The sequence below is a fragment of the Odontesthes bonariensis genome, chromosome 10, assembly GCF_027942865.1.
Source record: "Odontesthes bonariensis isolate fOdoBon6 chromosome 10, fOdoBon6.hap1, whole genome shotgun sequence".
NCBI lineage: Eukaryota > Metazoa > Chordata > Actinopteri > Atheriniformes > Atherinopsidae > Odontesthes > Odontesthes bonariensis.
The window spans coordinates 8,696,750-8,717,322 of record NC_134515.1 but is presented as its reverse complement, the minus strand read 5'-3'; the positions used below and the strand labels follow the sequence as shown (position 1 = coordinate 8,717,322).

General features: G+C 37.5%; 1 protein-coding gene across 1 annotated transcript in view; it reads left to right on the top strand.

The window, feature by feature from the left end:
* The window catches only part of fam50a (family with sequence similarity 50 member A), a 28,084-nt gene that overhangs the window by 5,869 nt on the left and 1,642 nt on the right, over positions 1 to 20,573 (top strand). The window contains exons 4-12 of the mRNA XM_075476145.1: positions 3,477 to 3,598; positions 4,846 to 4,922; positions 5,339 to 5,405; positions 12,404 to 12,465; positions 12,629 to 12,705; positions 16,258 to 16,312; positions 16,559 to 16,607; positions 16,994 to 17,064; positions 18,191 to 18,301. Of these exons, the coding sequence (XP_075332260.1) occupies positions 3,477 to 3,598; positions 4,846 to 4,922; positions 5,339 to 5,405; positions 12,404 to 12,465; positions 12,629 to 12,705; positions 16,258 to 16,312; positions 16,559 to 16,607; positions 16,994 to 17,064; positions 18,191 to 18,301 (691 nt within the window). The remainder of the gene's footprint in view (positions 1 to 3,476; positions 3,599 to 4,845; positions 4,923 to 5,338; positions 5,406 to 12,403; positions 12,466 to 12,628; positions 12,706 to 16,257; positions 16,313 to 16,558; positions 16,608 to 16,993; positions 17,065 to 18,190; positions 18,302 to 20,573) is intronic.

Sequence of the window (20,573 nt, the reverse complement as noted above, 5' to 3'; positions counted from 1 at the left end):
CTGGGCAACGGTTAGAATTTTTAATCGAATTAATCACATGATTTCCCTGATTAATCACGATTAATCGCATTTGTACGCAAAATCCAAAAAGGAATTTAAATTCATTCAAGGTAAACACAAGAAAGGACCAGACTCAGTGAGTAATTCCCTTTACTCCCTATAATATAGACCAGTGAGCAGTGCTGACCAACATATCATTGGGGTCATCAGGTGGGAACTTCCTTTCATCAGTGTTTCGTCTACTTGGGCCCACGGCACCTCCAGGAGGCTAGACAATGACCACTGGCGTCCCAGAGTCACCCCCCTAATGCCAGCCATAAAAAGTAGTGTATAGCTTTTACCATTTAGTTTTATTTTAAATACAATAATAAAATAAATAATAAAACCTGCACTAATGCGCGATAAAATATTTGTTGGCGTTAAATAATTAACGAGTAAACTCGCCCAGCCCTAGTTATTGTTCTTCTGTTTCAAAGAGGATCAAATGTTTGTTTGTTTGACTAAATGATAACATCAACTATTTACGAAGGTGGGATTCAGATTTAAAAACGTCAGCACAGGTGTTGTTGGAGGGGTCGTGATTGAAATGATTAAAATGCAATGGAACCAGGAAAATGAAGTTTGATTGACAGATTAATTAATTTGATTTTGAAAAGTTTTTGAGGGCAATTTCCCAAACTTCCCCACGTTCCTTTACTGGATCTTGTTGTGTTTTCATTTGTTCTCAACCACATCATTAGCCCCCCTTCAAACTAATAAAGCAACTGAGGAGCATTATCAGGCAAACAGGAACTTGTTTATACCGTGAGGATCCAGAGGTGCCCCCTGCCAGGTTTCAGAAACCAACAAAACAAATACCTCTGTGTGAGCAGTTTGTGGTTGGATTCTTTCTTTTTGGCTGAGAGTCGAAACACCTCATTTCTTTACGTTTTGCTCTAAGGACACAGACATTGTTGTATTCTTTTGAAGTGGTCTTGAACAAAAGTTCTTCAGGCTTTCTGAAGGTTTTTAAAGAAATTGTTTTGGACATTGGCTGTTTTTTTTTTTTTTTTTTACTCATTTTCAGTCCAGTTCTTAAACCTGAACATTTTCAGAGGAATGTGTTTTTGTTAAGCCACTTAACACCAAACTATGAATCATTCAAACATAAAAATCTAACTCGAGGAATGTCGACACGTAACAGACAACTTAACAAAGAAATTGATTTAAAATAGTATCTAAAAGCCTTTTGTTACTAGCAGCTTGTCACAAAGACGCATCATTTGTTCCCATTTCTTTAGTTGCATCTATGAACAGCAAAGATAACAGTTTGACAGACAGAAAATGGTATTTTTGCTCCAACAAGGTGATTCCCAAAGAGCTGTTAGCTGAAAACTTGGCATATCTCAGCATGGTGTGCAGCGTGTCCTGAAAACATTTGAGGAAACGGGATCCATCTGCTGTTGGCCCAAGCCTCATCAGAAATGGGCTCCATGGAAGGGTGGCTGTCAGGAAGCCGTTCTTAAGGAAGGGAAACAGGGAGAAAAGGCTGAGCTGTGCCAAAGGACACAAGAAGTGGGCTGAAAATCAGTGGCAGCAGGTCTGATGGAGGGATGAATCCTCCCCAGAGCCCGGAGCTCAACATTACTGAAGCAGTGTGGGATCATGTTGGCAGAAAACGGAACAAAAGGCAGCCCACATCCAAAGAAGAGCTTTGGGATGTCCTTCAAGAAGCCTGGAGAACTATTCCTGAAGACTCCTTAAAGAAAGGACAGAAAGCTCGTCTGAGAGGGTTCAGGCTGTGCTGGGGAATAAAGGAGCTCAGAGCAGATATTCACTTTCAAACTTGTCAGAACTTAAATGCTGTATTTACATTCGCGCTGGCGCACATTTCGATAAATTAACTGGCAACATTAAAGAAATGAGAAGTGGTTCAAGAATTTTGCTCAATACTGAAATAATTTCAGGCAATTGGCTCAAACCTTCAGTCAGTCCGTTGCTGTCTTGTACTGAACCACCTTCCTTGTGGTTGTCCTACAACTTAAACTTAAAGTTTTAAAAACGTAACACCAGTAACATGAAAACATTTAACTCAATGTTACTGAGGGCCTGTAGGACAGGATGCATGGTTGGGAATGCACTGCTAAACCATCTCATGTATGCCGATGATCTAGCCATCTTCTCCCCCAGCAGTGCTGGGCTGCAAGAAATGCTACATGTTTGTTCCAATTATGGATTGACTTTTGATGTTAAATACAACTGCAAGAAAAGTGTTGTGCTTAAATGTAAAAGTAAGGGGGACAAGGCTCTTACTTTTCCTTCTTTTTATTAGGCGGGGCAGGCTTTACCTGTAAGTAACGAAACAAAGGATTTGGGACATATAATTACTGACCAAATGTGTGATGATGATGACATCTACAGGTAGCGCCGCATGTTCTATGCACAAGCTAACGTGCTGGTAAGGAAGTTTCACTGGTGCACTGATGGTGTCAAAATGAGCATGTTCAAGGCATACTGTCCCCTCTGTATACTGCCCCCCTGTGGACTAAGTAGAAAAAGGGTAGGCTGCAGAAACTTATTATGCTGCTGTCAAATCCTGCGCTTAGTGCGGTGCGATACCAGTCATACATGTGGAAACACTGGTACAAGCGTCTTTTATAAGTTTGTTTCTGTTTGTCTTTATGCATTGTCTATGTACTGTGTTTTGATTTTTGAAAATGGACCCTGAGTCTGGAAATAAAGTTGATTATTGTACTGATAGATGCGTTTAAACTGTTGCACCCTTTAATTTACTGTAATTACAAATTGCTTTGAGTTGTCTGAAATGTTGATAATCATATCTTAAAGTCTTGAGTAATTTTTATGAGGAGAACAAGCTTCTGCTTATATAACTTTACTTACAAAGATCTATTGACAACACGAGTGATGTCAAGCTTTAGTCATCCCAAAATCCATAAAAAATGTCTCAAAGCATCAAGTCTCGACAGTATTTTTTTTCTTGCCAACGAGATCAGCTCTTTGATTGTGATGGGTCATGATTTGTCATGATTTGCTTTTTAAGCTTGTGGAAAAAAACCCCCAAATGCAGGTCTATTGGAGGAGGAGGGGAAGATGGTCAGTGGAAAACTATTTAAGCTTTAATCCAAAACGAAGGTGCTGCCAAGGCAGGAACAGCCATGTACAAACAAAACTGCATGAACAAAATTTAAGAGGTGCAAATGATAGATGGACTGAGATACTGACTATAAACGGTAAACAATGACGTAGGACCACAGGAGATGGTAGAGAGCAAAGTAAAACCAGGACAAGATTACAAAATGAACGGCAGTTGAGGCAAAGAGCAATGTGGACCTGATAGGAAAAGGAAGTGAAAACTCCTAACAGAAGTGAGCAAAGGAAATAAAGAGGCGTGAGCTGGAAAACAAGAACATGGAAAAACGGAAAACCCAAACACCCCATAAATAATAACATTGTTTGTTTGTTTTTTTTCTCTGCAGAAAGCTCGAGAAGCAGAAAGAGAAGAAGAGAAAAGAGGAGCAGAAGAGGAAAATAGCCAGTTTATCTTTCAATCCTGAGGATGAGGAGGAGGAAGACGAGGAAACTGAAGAAGAGCAGGATTGTGAGTGTTTGATGTTTGTGATCTGGACTCGCTCCAAAGGTTTTTGTTCAATCCATCCATCCGAACCATAACATAAATTAAATTACACAGTTAAACAACAGATTTGGGCCAAAAAGTCAGACAGAGACATAAATCTGTTTAACTTTAGCTACTTTTGGTCTTAAGAAACCTACTTACCAACATATTTACTGACTTACATAGCAACCTACCTATCTACTTACTCACTTACCTACCTACCTACTTGATTATCTATAGATCTACTTTCTTACCAACCTGCCTACCTATTTACTAATTTACTTACCTACCTATTTAATTACTTACTAACTTACTTGCCTATCTACCTACTTACTCACCTACCCAGCTACTTACTGACTTACTTTTCTATCTTAGCAGTAATGACGCTTTCTACTGACCGTTGACAGTATTTCAGTGGCTCTCTCTCACCAAAAGTTTAAATTACAGGGCAACTCCAAAATATGTGAAAGTGTTCAGCCACTTAGGTGCTGTTTACACATACCCGGGTATTTTGAAAAATGAAGACCTTTCCCTTCGTTTGTGCCTTTCATTTATACACAAACGGAGTTTTTTCCTCCGAAAACGAAGCTAAAAAAAAACTCCGGCAAAAGTGGAGATTATTTAAAAACTCCGTTTAGCGTTTGTGTGTAAACTGGTTGAAAGAGACGAAAACGGAGTTTTCAGAATGGAATGCGGAGTTGTCGTCATAGTACAGAGCCCCGCCCCTATCTGGCAAGCATGGAGGTACTAGCAGCATTTCTGTTGTTGAGAGCTATACTCGATTGTGTGATTTTGAAAATTACAGTCATACAATGTATTGAACAACAAAGGCGCATTACGGCGCGGAGAGCAGCAATTGCGGAGCTTCTGTTGGCAGACAGAGCCCGGCCATACCACCGTCAGGCTTGGCGTAATTTAACAGCTCCTGATAGCGTATTTATGCGGATCAATGTAGACGTGGTTCTTTTTTAAAACGAGGCTGTGTGCACCAAGTTTTTTTTGAAAACGAAGGTTAGAAAATATGTGTTTTTTAAAATACCCGGGTATGTGTAAACAGCACCTTAGCTGCACTGTCTCCAGCAGTACCCAGCCTCTGTTCTCCTATTCTGCACATATTACATGTTCCTCCATAAGAATTCTTTTTGTTGGCCTGAACTGATGGTAGTAGATTGTATTTTACATATGTTTAACCATTCTTCTAAATGAAGACATCTTACTGACTTTTCTCAAAGATGCTCCAGTTAAGAAGAAAAAGTTGGGGAAAAATCCAGATGTGGACACCAGTTTCCTTCCTGATCGAGACAGAGAGGTGAGGTTAATGTGCATTAAACTAGCTGGAGTCTTTTGTGTGTTCAGCTTTGTCCTCATTTTGCCATTTTAATTGTAAAGACCGCTTTAAATGGCAATCTGCTGAACAAGACAAATGCAAGCAGCAGTTGTTGGCATAGAGGCCAGTAAATATAAGGTTTTTCAGCCACAAATTCACATGATACAGAAACTTCTTCTGCTGAATCTTAACAAGCTAAACTCACTTATGAATATTTGTCGCCACCACTATAAATAAAGAGATCATTAAATGAGCCCTTTTGGCAAAAGGCAAATTTTGGCAAAGCTGTCATGTCGTCTGCTAATGGATCCAGTTAAGTCTCGCATTACATAAAAATGTTAATCTGATATGTTTGGAAACATTAAGCTTCACTGATTCTGGCAACTTCTTCTGTTCAGGAGGAGGAAAATCGCCTCAGAGAAGAGCTCAGACAGGAGTGGGAGCTCAAACAGGAAAAGATTAAGAGTGAGTGACAGGATTACACTGCATAACCTGGAGACATTGCACTCTGAATTGTTTCTTTTTGTTCTTTACTTTTAGTTTTTTTATTTGTTTCTTTTTATATCGATTTATTCTTTTAAAGCTGCAGTCTGCAACTCTTTTTCAAGCATAATGCCTGGAACTGTCCGGGGATTCTGAAAGTAGTACATTAAATACCCCAATACAAAAAAAAAAAGAGTTCTCTAGGTCCCCTATATGTCCCGCTAGGTCCCTCCAAAGCCAGCAGGTTTGTTTACAAAATTGCGACCGGACCGGTAAAAGGTAACCAATCAGGTTACGAGCTGGGCTCTGCTGCCTGTCAATCACCGATTGTGCACGCGTGATACAAGGTAGGCTCGTCCCCACGCTTATTTATCTGGACTATTGAACTTCATTACGGGCTAGTCTACTTACTGTGTCTTCCATGATCGCAAATGACAGGTGAGTTGATGAATGAGGAGTCGTGTAAGCGCATCTGGCGTGCACGTCTACGTGCACGAGTTCTCATGTGTTTTCATGGGGCGGGACAGGAAGTTGAATAACTTTTTATTTTTCGGTTAAAAAATAAGCATTTCTTGCATTTTGCGACTACGGAGGTCACCGTTTTCAACTTCAAGCGTTCTGATAGATCATGTAAACTCTGAAAATGCCAAAAATTAGGACTATACGTATGACAACAACAAATCCTGCAGACTGCAGCTTTAACAGTCACACCCAAAATTCCTCCTTGTTATAGCAGAGAAGTTGGTGTATGAAGAGGAGGGCGATGTAGCTACAGGCTTTGCTCACTGCATCAAAAACACTCCAAATCATGTGGATACAATCAGCAGGAGATTGTTTACATCTGTTGCAGACATCACCAACTGCAGTTTTAATTCAGTTTAGCGCTTTTATGGTGGACTTGGTGGAGGGGCTTTAGCTGTGGTGGGCAAATTAACCAAATATGAGACTGTTTCCCAGACCTAATTGCATATTAGGTCATAATCCCACGCTGTCTTTATTAGCCTGAAAACTGTCAAAGATTGTTGTTGTGTTTAAAGTTGTGTGTATGCATCATAGAAGTTTTTTCAAATGCCTTAAGTGCCCAGATAAGTGCTTGAAGATCTTGTTGTTTTAATTATTGCAGTACAGCTGATAATGATATATTTCAGGGAGCACAACAGTGTGTATTAATCACCTTTTCCCTTTATTTCCTTCTCATACCGACCTATCTATTTACTTTCTTACTTATCTACCTACCTACCTACCTATTTACCTACTTACTTACTTATATACCTACTTACCTACTTACTTACTTATCTACCTACCTACCTACCTACCTACCTATTTACCTACTTACTTACTTATATACCTACCTACTTATTTACCTACTTACTTGTATACCTACCTATTTACCTACTTACTCACTTATCTACTTACTTACTTATCTACCTACCTACCTACTTATTTACCTAATTACTTATCTACCTACCTATTTACCTACTTACTTACTTATCTACCTACCTACCTATTTACCTACTTACTTACTTATCGACCTACCTACCTACCTATTTACCTACTTACTTATCTACCTACCTACCTTTTTACCTACTTACTTACTTATCAACCTACCTACCTACTTATTTACCTACTTACTTATCTACCTACTTATCTACCTACCTACCTATTTACCTACTTACTCACTTACTTATCAACCTACCTACCTACTTATTTACCTACCTACCTACCTATTTACCTACTTACTTACTTATCGACCTACCTACCTACCTATTTACCTACTTACTTATCTACCTACCTACCTTTTTACCTATTTACTTACTTATCAACCTACCTACCTACTTACTTATCTACCTACCTACCTATTTACCTACTTACTTACTTACTTATCTACCTACTTATTTACTTACTTATCTACCTACCTATTTACCTACTTACTTACTTATCTACCTACTTATTTACCTACTTATCTACCTACCTATTTACCTACTTACTTACTTATCAACCTACCTACCTACTTATTTACCTACCTACCTACCTATTTACCTACTTACTTATCAACCTACCTACTTATTTACCCACCTACCTACCTATTTACCTACTTACTTACTTATCAACCTACCTACTTATTTACCTACCTACCTACCTATTAATCTACTTACTTACTTATCAACCTACCTACCTACCTATTTACCTGCTTACTTACTTACTTATCTACCTATCTATTTACTTTCTTACTTATCTACCTACCTACCTATTTACCTACTTACTTACTTATATACCTACTTACCTACTTACTTACTTATCTACCTACCTACCTACTTATTTACCTACTTACTTATCTACCTACCTACCTATTTACCTACTTACTCACTTATCTACTTACTTACTTATCTACCTACCTACCTACTTATTTACCTAATTACTTATCTACCTACCTATTTACCTACTTACTTACTTATCTATCTACCTACCTATTTACCTACTTACTTACTTATCGACCTACCTACCTACCTACCTATTTACCTACTTACTTATCTACCTACCTACCTTTTTACTTACTTACTTACTTATCAACCTACCTACCTACTTACTTATCTACCTACTTATTTACCTACTTATCTACCTACCTACCTATTTACCTACTTACTTACTTACTTATCAACCTACCTACCTACTTATTTACCTACCTACCTACCTATTTACCTACTTACTTACTTACTTATCGACCTACCTACCTACCTATTTACCTACTTATCTACCTACCTACCTATTTACCTACTTACTTACTTACTTATCTACCTACTTATTTACCTACTTATCTACCTACCTATTTACCTACTTACTTACTTATCTACCTACTTATCTACCTACTTATTTGCCTACTTATCTACCTACCTACCTACTTACTTACTTATCAACCTACCTACCTACTTATTTACCTACTTACTTATCTACCTACTTATTTACCTACTTATCTACCTACCTACCTATTTACCTACTTACTTACTTACTTACTTATCAACCTACCTACCTACTTATTTACCTACCTACCTACCTATTTACCTACTTACTTACTTATCGACCTACCTACCTACCTATTTACCTACTTACTTATCTACCTACCTACCTTTTTACCTACTTACTTACTTATCAACCTACCTACCTACTTACTTATCTACCTACTTATCTACCTACCTACCTATTTACCTACTTACTTACTTATCAACCTACCTACCTACTTATTTACCTACCTACCTACCTATTTACCTACTTACTTACTTATCGACCTACCTACCTACCTATTTACCTACTTATCTACCTACCTACCTACTTACTTACTTATCAACCTACCTACCTACTTACTTATCTACCTACCTACCTATTTACCTACTTACTTACTTATCTACCTACTTATTTACCTACTTATTTACCTACCTATCTACCTACCTACCTACTTACTTATCAACCTACCTACCTACTTATTTACCTACTTACTTATCTACCTACTTATTTACCTACTTATCTACCTACCTACCTATTTACCTACTTACTTACCTATCTACCTACCTACCTACTTATTTACCTACTTACTTATCTACCTACCTACCTATTTACCTACTTACTTACTTACTTATCTACCTACTTATTTACCTACTTATTTACCTACCTATCTACCTACCTACCTACTTACTTACTTATCAACCTACCTACCTACTTATTTACCTACTTACTTATCTACCTACTTATTTACCTACTTATCTACCTACCTACCTATTTACCTACTTACTTACTTATCTACCTACCTACCTACTTATTTACCTAATTACTTATCTACCTACCTATTTACCTACTTACTTACTTATCTACCTACCTACCTATTTACCTACTTACTTACTTATCGACCTACCTACCTACCTACCTATTTACCTACTTACTTATCTACCTACCTACCTTTTTACCTACTTACTTACTTATCAACCTACCTACCTACTTACTTACCTACCTACCTACCTATTTACCTACTTACTTACTTATCGACCTACCTATCTACCTATTTACCTACTTACTTATCTACCTACCTACCTTTTTACCTACTAACTTACTTATCAACCTACCTACCTACTTACTTTTCTACCTACCTACCTATTTACCTACTTATCTACCTACCTATTTACCTACTTACTTACTTATCTACCTACTTATTTACCTACTTATCTACCTACCTATTTACCTACTTACTTACTTATCAACCTACCTACCTACTTATTTACCTACCTACCTACCTATTTACCTACTTACTTATCAACCTACCTACCTACTTATTTACCCACCTACCTACCTATTTACCTACTTACTTACTTATCAACCTACCTACTTATTTACCTACCTACCTACCTATTAATCTACTTACTTACTTATCGACCTACCTACCTACCTATTTACCTACTTACTTATCTACCTACCTACCTTTTTACCTACTTACTTACTTACTTATCTACCTACCTACCTTTTTACTTACTTACTTACTTATCAACCTACCTACCTACTTACTTATCTACCTACTTATTTACCTACTTATCTACCTACCTACCTATTTACCTACTTACTTACTTACTTATCAACCTACCTACCTACTTATTTACCTACCTACCTACCTATTTACCTACTTACTTACGTACTTATCGACCTACCTACCTACCTATTTACCTACTTATCTACCTACCTACCTATTTACCTACTTACTTACTTACTTATCTACCTACTTATTTACCTACTTATCTACCTACCTATTTACCTACTTACTTACTTATCTACCTACTTATCTACCTACTTATTTGCCTACTTATCTACCTACCTACCTACTTACTTACTTATCAACCTACCTACCTACTTATTTACCTACTTACTTATCTACCTACTTATTTACCTACTTATCTACCTACCTACCTATTTACCTACTTACTTACTTATCGACCTACCTACCTACCTATTTACCTACTTACTTATCTACCTACCTACCTTTTTACCTACTTACTTACTTATCAACCTACCTACCTACTTACTTATCTACCTACTTATCTACCTACCTACCTATTTACCTACTTACTTACTTATCAACCTACCTACCTACTTATTTACCTACCTACCTACTTATTTACCTACTTACTTACTTATCGACCTACCTACCTACCTATTTACCTACTTATCTACCTACCTACCTACTTACTTACTTATCAACCTACCTACCTACTTACTTATCTACCTACCTACCTATTTACCTACTTACTTACTTATCTACCTACTTATTTACCTACTTATTTACCTACCTATCTACCTACCTACCTACTTACTTATCAACCTACCTACCTACTTATTTACCTACTTACTTATCTACCTACTTATTTACCTACTTATCTACCTACCTACCTATTTACCTACTTACTTACCTATCTACCTACCTACCTACTTATTTACCTACTTACTTATCTACCTACCTACCTATTTACCTACTTACTTACTTACTTATCTACCTACTTATTTACCTACTTATTTACCTACCTATCTACCTACCTACCTACTTACTTACTTATCAACCTACCTACCTACTTATTTACCTACTTACTTATCTACCTACTTATTTACCTACTTATCTACCTACCTACCTATTTACCTACTTACTTACTTATCTACCTACCTACCTACTTATTTACCTAATTACTTATCTACCTACCTATTTACCTACTTACTTACTTATCTACCTACCTACCTATTTACCTACTTACTTACTTATCGACCTACCTACCTACCTACCTATTTACCTACTTACTTATCTACCTACCTACCTTTTTACCTACTTACTTACTTATCAACCTACCTACCTACTTACTTACCTACCTACCTACCTATTTACCTACTTACTTACTTATCGACCTACCTATCTACCTATTTACCTACTTACTTATCTACCTACCTACCTTTTTACCTACTAACTTACTTATCAACCTACCTACCTACTTACTTTTCTACCTACCTACCTATTTACCTACTTATCTACCTACCTATTTACCTACTTACTTACTTATCTACCTACTTATTTACCTACTTATCTACCTACCTATTTACCTACTTACTTACTTATCAACCTACCTACCTACTTATTTACCTACCTACCTACCTATTTACCTACTTACTTATCAACCTACCTACCTACTTATTTACCCACCTACCTACCTATTTACCTACTTACTTACTTATCAACCTACCTACTTATTTACCTACCTACCTACCTATTAATCTACTTACTTACTTATCGACCTACCTACCTACCTATTTACCTACTTACTTATCTACCTACCTACCTTTTTACCTACTTACTTACTTATCAACCTACCTACCTACTTACTTATCTACCTACCTACCTATTTACCTACTTACTTACTTACTTATCTACCTACCTATTTACCTACTTATCTACCTACCTATTTACCTACTTACTTACTTATCTACCTACCTATTTACCTACTTACTTACTTATCAACCTACCTACCTACTTATTTACCTACCTACCTACCTATTTACCTACTTACTTATCAACCTACCTACCTACTTATTTACCCACCTACCTACCTATTTACCTACTTACTTACTTATCAACCTACCTACTTATTTACCTACCTACCTACCTATTAATCTACTTACTTACTTATCAACCTACCTACCTACCTATTTACCTACTTACTTACTTACTTATCTACCTACCTATTTACGTACTTACTTATCTACCTATCTACCTACCTACTTATTTACATACTTACTTATCTGCCTACCTATTTTACCTACTTACTTACTTATCTACCAACCAACCAATATACTTACTTATTTGCTTACCTACCCATTTATCTACTTACTTATCTTACTATCAACTTACTTATTTACCTTCCTACCTGCCTATCTACTTACTTCCTACCTATTTACTTATCTAGATGAGGAGATTGAGATTACATTCAGTTACTGGGATGGCTCTGGACATCGAAAAACTGTCAAGGTAATGTGTGAAAACACTTATATGAAGGATATCAGGACATTTAGAGAAGTGATGCTGTATAACTTCTCTTCATGCTATAAAGGAGCATTCAACACAATGGATTCTTTGTTCGTGTTTTCATTAAGTTGTAATGTTGTATGTGTTATATGTGATTCTGCTGCAGATGAAGAAGGGTAATACCATGCAGAACTTTCTGCAGAGAGCCCTGGAAGTCCTCAGGAAGGACTTCAGTGAGCTGAGGTGAGTTAAAACTTAAAGTTGTATTAAACGTTAAATGTTCTCATAACGGTAGGTCATCTTCCATTTGTAATTCCTTCTTTGGAGGACAGGAAGATGACAGTACTAAAAGAGTTTGAGAAGGAATTCTTTTTTTTTTTTTTTTTTTTTACGAGTTTGATAATAAATACCACTGAGCTGTTCAGGAACTGCCCCTTTAAACCATGAATTTACAGCTCCTTTTTTTGCAGCTGATTTTTGATTATAGAATAAAACCACTTCCCATTCTTCTTCAGGGTAATGTTTAACTGAGATACAAACACCTTCGAGCTGCCAAGCGAATATAGATTTGGACACGTTACACTGATTAATCCTTGAAGACATTTTTACCATATGAGAGGGTGTACAGTAGCCTGACTACGTCATACTCACGATTCTAGTCAGAATGTGAGTCTGATACCGCTCGATAGAGTTTTGAGTATGGGGCGTGTTTCAACCGAACCAGGAGAAAAAATGCCTCTTCGCTCAATTGGATAGACCTACAACCAATCAGAGCAACGTAGTATGTGACATAGAATAAGCAACACACACTTGTTGTAGGAAGGACGGCAAAAACATATTTTCTATCGATAAAAGCCTTTATCGCGTTCCTCTGTTTGTCTTTCAAAATGAATGCAATGTGGAGATCCTGTAGAACAGACTCGATGGCAGAATCTACACACCCTAGCTCTCCAGCGGCAGCCATGTTTGTTTCAAACGAATTCAAACCAAGCACTCTTTAGTGACGTAGTCGATAATGTCCCTGATGATCATCTGTCCATCATCGTATAAAGCCCGCCCTGGCAATCTGATTGGGTCGACTGTTTTGATGTCGAGCATAGAGATTTCCCAACTGAGCAGAGCCAGACCGAACTTCCCGACCAAAAAATGTTATGGGCGGGGCTAAGTTTGGCTGGCACCCAGGCTAGGTGTACAGTACCTTGCCTGGAAGTTTACACTTCAACACCCTGAACTGATTAAAGGAAAAAAGCAGTTGCTTGTTCTCAAAAACTTAGATTTCTCTCTTCTCCAGTTTGTGCCCCAAACAGTTGGTGCTGATCGCTCCTTTAGGCAGTCTTGTTATGGGTCTTGTTGAACTTGCCCATGTAGTTAAAACAGCACCACAGGCAGGAAGGTGGATGGTTGAGTGTCACTTACCGGCTCGCCGACCGGTTTGTACACAAGTCAAAAGTCGCTTCGTAGTTCTTTCAGAAAATACTGGTTTCATGAACCCTTTGGCTTCACCATTTTTCTGTGTCTGAAGATGGATTTAACTTTAGTATTAAAAAATTGTCACCACAAAGGGGCGTACGAGTCGTTAGCTTGCACTACTTTGATTTAATTTGTTTGTTTCCAAGTCCTTTTTTCAGCTTACCAGGAGCAATTTTTTTCTTCTTTTCAATTGAACTAAAAAGTCATCAAGAAAAAGAGCCAATTAACAACCAACTATAAGAAGAGTTTAAGCTAGTTTTGATCTTACTGCTGATACTGTGCCGGCTGGTCATGATAGCATTATATTATACAATTAGCTTGGTTCTGAGCACAAACATGGCAGGAAATGTATTAACACTGCCATTGACTGACAGTTTTTGACTTGTATCTTGTTAACCCGCCACTGGTCTTCTTTGGTAATTCACATATATCAAACAGAACTGGCTTAAACTGAATTAATACATTGAGTTTGAGTCCTTTACTACCTGAAAGCTGTCTCCAAATAATTTAAACAATACCAATATTTGCTCTTGTTTCGGCGCTTCTGTTTTTTCATTTTGTGACTTTGCTGCCAAACACGGTATATTTGTGGGAAAAAGTGGTGCTAAAGGTCGTGCTAACTTGCTAGGAGCTTCCACTGTTGTTCTAATAGCTGATTTTATTAACTTCTACTTGTCTCTATGCTCTGTTAGGCAGCAGTTTTTGTTTTTCTACTTCTACTGCCTGCAGTGACTGCTGCTTACTCCTATTCAGCTCCAGGACAGACTATACAGGCTCTGGAGATTTATGTCCTATATGGGGACACAAAGTGGCATTATAGGATAATCTGGTCCGCCTGTAAAGTTTTCCTTTGTATATCTCAGCTGTATGGTACGTAGACATTTTTTAATTAATGTCATAGGTGTCACCTTTTCCAGTTCTTTCGATAGCTGTCGTTGAATTTTTTTAAACAAATTTTTCTACAAAGAACACCTGGAAGTTTTTAGCGGCTAACGTTAAAAGCTGTGACTTAAAGACGCTGCCGTTAACCAAAGAACACCAATTTGAAGTCAGACTCTTGATATAAAACAGTAGACAAAGACCCGGTTAAACATTATTTGGTCATTTAGTTTTTAAGCGAACTCTGTAAATGCTGATGAGAATTTGCTGTTAATAGCAAAGCAAAAAGCAAAAAAAGTTTCAACTTCCTACCTTCCAGTTACAGCAAATGCAGCTTGATTTGAGGCTGAAGTTTAAAGGAGATTCAGATGAGATGGCTGGATATTTAAGGAAAGGTCATATAGTATTTTTTTGCTTTGAAAGGTTCCTAAATTAGAGAAATTACCCACCCAGAAAGTAATGAAGTAGCAGCTATGATGAAACCTGTTTGAATTCTCAAAGGCAGTAAGAAAAAGACCTAAAATTCTTCCTTTATTATTTCCTTTAGCGTATAAAACATTGGATCTTTCTTAAAGAGAGAAAGGAGAAAATTCCACCCCACAATTCCTTCTTTTAAATAAATGCTTGATCATATTTATCCACTCATACTAAATGGGATTTTTGAGTGGATAAATATGACCACGGCAGTGTGAGTCCGAGGAGCCTTTGACAACAATATCCTTCACTTTAGTGCCTTTTGGTTCATTCATTTAACTACCAACCTTGATGATAAAGTAATCCTTTAAATCATAACTTATTATGCTAATATAACACAAGTGACGTGGCCTTCTCAATGCAGCGTGGTCATCTTTCCTTCCTTCAAGCCTTGTGAATTTCTCCTACTGCCTTTACTTAACCTCAAGACGTTTTTTCGAATCGGGTCATGGGAACTTTTTTATTGTGCAGTTATAGTCTTTGCTGGCAGCGTGAAATCAACTGCAGATGTTTTAGAAATGCAGGGGGGGGCCAAACAAAGTGCGAAGATGTTTTTTGAGTTGGTAGCGACGTCAGACGCCAAAAGATATGCTTCTTTACCATAATATATCCCCCTTAAGCAGAGAATAATCTGTTACACTCGTCATCCTTGAACAGAGTGTAGGCAGATATTTAAACAAAATCAGTGTGATGTAGCTGAGGCCGGGTTACCGTCAGTCTGAAACCCTGAAAGGATTTTATTTTCCGTTTGTTTCTGGAGGATATTGTTAATTAGAGCATGTTTCAGATAGTTTTATTTAGGGATAATGTTGTAGTTAACAACAAACAGGTTGTATGAAGACCTCCTTTCATACACCATAAAACCCAGAAACAAATGCTAATGCAATGGCACATTATGCAAAGACCTTATGAAACGCATGATTACATACATAATGCATTATTTTTATTGGCTTTGTTTTCTTTACCATGTAGGTCTGCAGGAGTCGAGCAGCTGATGTACATCAAAGAGGATCTGATTATCCCACATGTGAGTGGCACATCCAGGAAGATGTGATCCTTAGAGGAAGGATCTGCTGGCATCGTCAGACGTTTTAGCTTCTTCTTATAGTGTGTCGTTTCAGTTTGTTATGCGATCAGATGAGATGAATTATCTATCTTTATTTCAGATTTTCTGTCAGATAATTGAATTGTTTTGGGGTGTGTATGATGAATGATCTCAGGTCTTTATTTTAATGCTGAATTTAATCCCTCATAATCTCTTTGTATCATTCAGCACCACAGTTTTTATGACTTCATCGTGACCAAAGCCAGGGGGAAATCTGGTAAGTGAGCAGCAGCCTTTTGGCCATACAGAGACAAAAGTCTCTCCGATGCATTATAACAGATTTGACATCAAATCATCTGTCAAAAAGCTCAAAGTTATACCCTTAATTTAAAGAAAAACTCCACTTGAGTTTTTGTCGGTGATTGTAATGAACATTTCCTAGTTCCTTTTCCACATCCCACAGCAGGTTTATTAATTTTGAACTGAAGAAATTTCTGCTCTAATCTCATCTGAAGTGTCCAAAGTCTTAACTCATTTACCTGTTATTAACAATCCTACTTTTATCAAATTGATTTTCATCTATACAAGATTAAATTAGAACCTTTTTTTGCAGTGTAACTCTGTTGTTTTCTGTTTCCTGCTCACTTTATTTCCTCCCAACAGGCCCTCTGTTCAGCTTTGACGTTCACGATGACATTCGCCTGGTGAATGACGCCACTGTGGAGAAAGACGAGGTGAATAATCTAGAGTTTATAAGAGGAACCTGACTCTTTTTACGAAATGCTAAAATAAACTAACATGACAAGTAAATGCTCAGCAGACTGTGTTCAAAACGATCCAGAGTGGATCTCATGGTAAAAGAAATTGATGTGGGAGATGATGGATGTCACTTCGCCTCTTTTCATATTCTGCACATTTGTACTTTAGTTCTGAGACTCTTAAATTAGATTCAGACTTATTTATGTGGACACTTGGAACACTTGAAGATTCAGGAAGTGTAACTTGCACGAAACTATGAGCTATTCTTACGTTTCCGTGATCCCTGATTTATTTCTTAAAACATAAGCAGCTGCACGCCAGTTCTCTACATTAGCACTTAGGCAAAGCATTCGTCCTGGTGCTGCGTGCACGTACAGATTTAACGTTGTTGGATGAGCTGATGCAGAACAAAACAGCTTCCCCACAACCAGAAATGTGAAATAGGTTTTTACTTGCATACATTTTCAATAAATTACATTTTTGGGACTTTGTTTCAGAGCATTCTCGTGTATCAATCAACAGCTAACTCGAGTCTGACTGAAGATGAAAGTCTTGATATACATTTTTTTTCTAATAAATTAAGTCACGTCTTAGTAATAAATTAATATTTTATGAACCCACTGGATCCTTTATTGTTTTAGCCTATTTAAGCACACTCATTTGACCCCTCTAACACTGCTTCATGCACAGTCCATGAACAGCTTTATGTGGGCTTTAGGCTTTTCCTAGAACATGGGTAACATAAATAAACTTTTAAACCTTGAGAAGTCTAATCATCAACGAATACTTTGTGTTTGAATTCATATTCTAACAGAAGTATTTCTCTTTGAGAATTGTCTAAACTTTTGCAAATGTGTGCAGTTTTAGAAATTATATTAAATTTGAGTCGGTTTAGTTTGGATCTAAAACGCACATCAATTCAAAATGTTGGATTGCTCGGTTTTCTTTGTCAGACTGAGCTGAGCATATTTTCAGATGTGGAACACACAGGAAACTGAAGATTAACATTTACAACCTGCTGCCCATAAAAGCAAATCCTCCTTAATCTCACCCTGCATTCAAAACCAAATCGGTGTTCACACTGTACTCTTTTGGCTTAAGTCTCACGCAGGTAAAGTGGTGCTGAGGAGCTGGTACGAGAAGAACAAGCACATCTTTCCTGCAAGTCGCTGGGAGCCATACGATCCCGAGAAGAAATGGGACAAATATACGGTAAAAACAACCAGCTTTACTTGATAATTAATCATCCCAGGGTATGACTCATTGACTTTAAGAAGTTATTTTCACATATTTGTATAATTGGAATGGTCTTTCATCAAGTGATGGAGTTAAACATCTATTACAGCTTCACAGTTTGAACATGATGAATTCTGCATTTGTCATGTTGGAATATGTCCATATACATTGATTGGAAAACCTAGTTTTTCTGTGTATCGTGGTGGTTAGCTGATCTAACGCATAACAAAGCTGGATCTGACCGATCGTAGCAACCCGAGATCATTTGCTCAGTTACTTTCTTTTTGGCTAGGCGCTTTACTTTTCTAAAAGTTTTTATGAAAGAATATGCCAATTAAAAGCGGAAAAATCTAGATAATGATCAGAAAATGTATTAATAAGCTTTTGGAACCTATTCTAATTTGTAGTTTGGTTCAGTTTAGTTGCTTTACTCTTCACATGTTCACTCTCACTTAACCCAGGCGTATAAAAGCAATTAAATTGAAAAAGAGATTTCCTGGTTAACAGATTGAAACAATTTTCAGTTGGAGAAACAGATGTTTCTCCCTGGGTGCCAAAGAACAACAAACACATGATGGAAACAAATGTGGGACAGTAGGCAGAGAACAACGATTAGCGTACTTAAAACTGAAGTTTGACTTTTAATTTTAATACATTTTTAAGACTCTCTTCTGATATATCATGATGCACTGTTTAAAGTTCAGGGAAAAACAAACGAAGCCACTTCAGCTCAGGATTTTAGTCTTTATATCATTGATATGTAATCAGAGTGGCTTTGTCCTTCACCAGAAAACTAAAGAAGCCCCACAACATGAGGACAGATGGTAAAAAAGTATGCAAAACCAAAAGAAAACAATGTCTTTTGTTGGGTCCAACTCAGGATTAAACAGGGCAGAGATGTGCATGAAGACCCTGCGTGGCAGTTTTCAGTAATAAAGTACAATTTTGGCTGAATATGCCAGTATAGTTTAAAAAATAAAAGTTCATGCGAAGGCACAAGGATGTTGGTAAGTATGGGTTTTATTGGAACCAAATGGCGCACCTGTGGTTTGCAGGCAGCATGGAGCCTAACTGGCACGAAAAATACGCCCCATCGTAACCATTTCCAGCTTAAGTGGCCTTCAGCGAAGTCCCAGCCAGCCAACTCAGACGAATAGACCAGAACAAAGCAAAAAAATTTGTTAATTTGATCAGAAACAGCCTTTTTAAACACATTTAAACTAACAGTAATTGCATTGAATTCTTCTGTTTCTGAATGAGTCAGGAACTGTGGCTATATACAGCCCATTATTCGAAACAACAAGGCTGTGGCTCTGCTCTAATGAAATCCTGATTTTTATGACCACAGCATCATTTAACAAAATGGCCACTCAAGTTAGTTAAAGAACCATTCTAAGGACCAAAAAATAGCTGAAAACTTTTTCATTTGGCCTCTCGGGGACAAGCATCTGTTATAAACACTGTGATGCTTGCTTTGGAAAGCTGTATCTTTATGAAATAAATCTACATCTCTGCTGTGAATTCGGCAAAAACTAAAGAGTGTCCAGCTTTGGACATACCGAGAGGATAATGGAGAAAACGCTTATTAAGGGTCTACTTTCATCTCTGGGAATATTTGGTGTGTCCTGTCATATCGTGTGTTGGAATGCACCAAGTTAGTCACAGAGGTTTTTTATTTTGTGCCTCAAGCCAGAAACAACTTGTAAGTCATTATTTTGATCTTTGCCAGCTCAGATTAGATTTAGAAAGTTCTTTTCCCCAGTGTGCCCCGAGCCATTTTTATTTATTTTCCTCGTTCACAAGAAACTGAAGCCTGTTACGTGACACCATACAAAAGCGTAAACACCTGTGGTCTTTGGTCATGCCCGAAAGGGAATTCTAATCAAAGAACAATTAATTCCACACATCCTAATATTCCCACTTCATCCATCAAAAATATTATGGAAGGTTGTCCTGGGGGGAGACTTGAGAAACACCTCCCCATCCATCTTTGTACTTTTAGATTGGATCAGATTTATATCAGTATATGATATTCTTTGTTTTTCATTAAGTACACATGCTCAGTTTCTTGCTAACACAAACAGCTAATCAGCCAATCACATGGCAGCAACTCGACGACTTGCTGAAGTTCAAACCGAGCATCGGAATGGGGAAGAAAGGGGATTTAAGTGACTTTGCACGGGGTATTTTGTTGTATTGGGATTTTCACGCACAACCATCTCTAGGGTTTAGAGAGAAAATGCCTCGT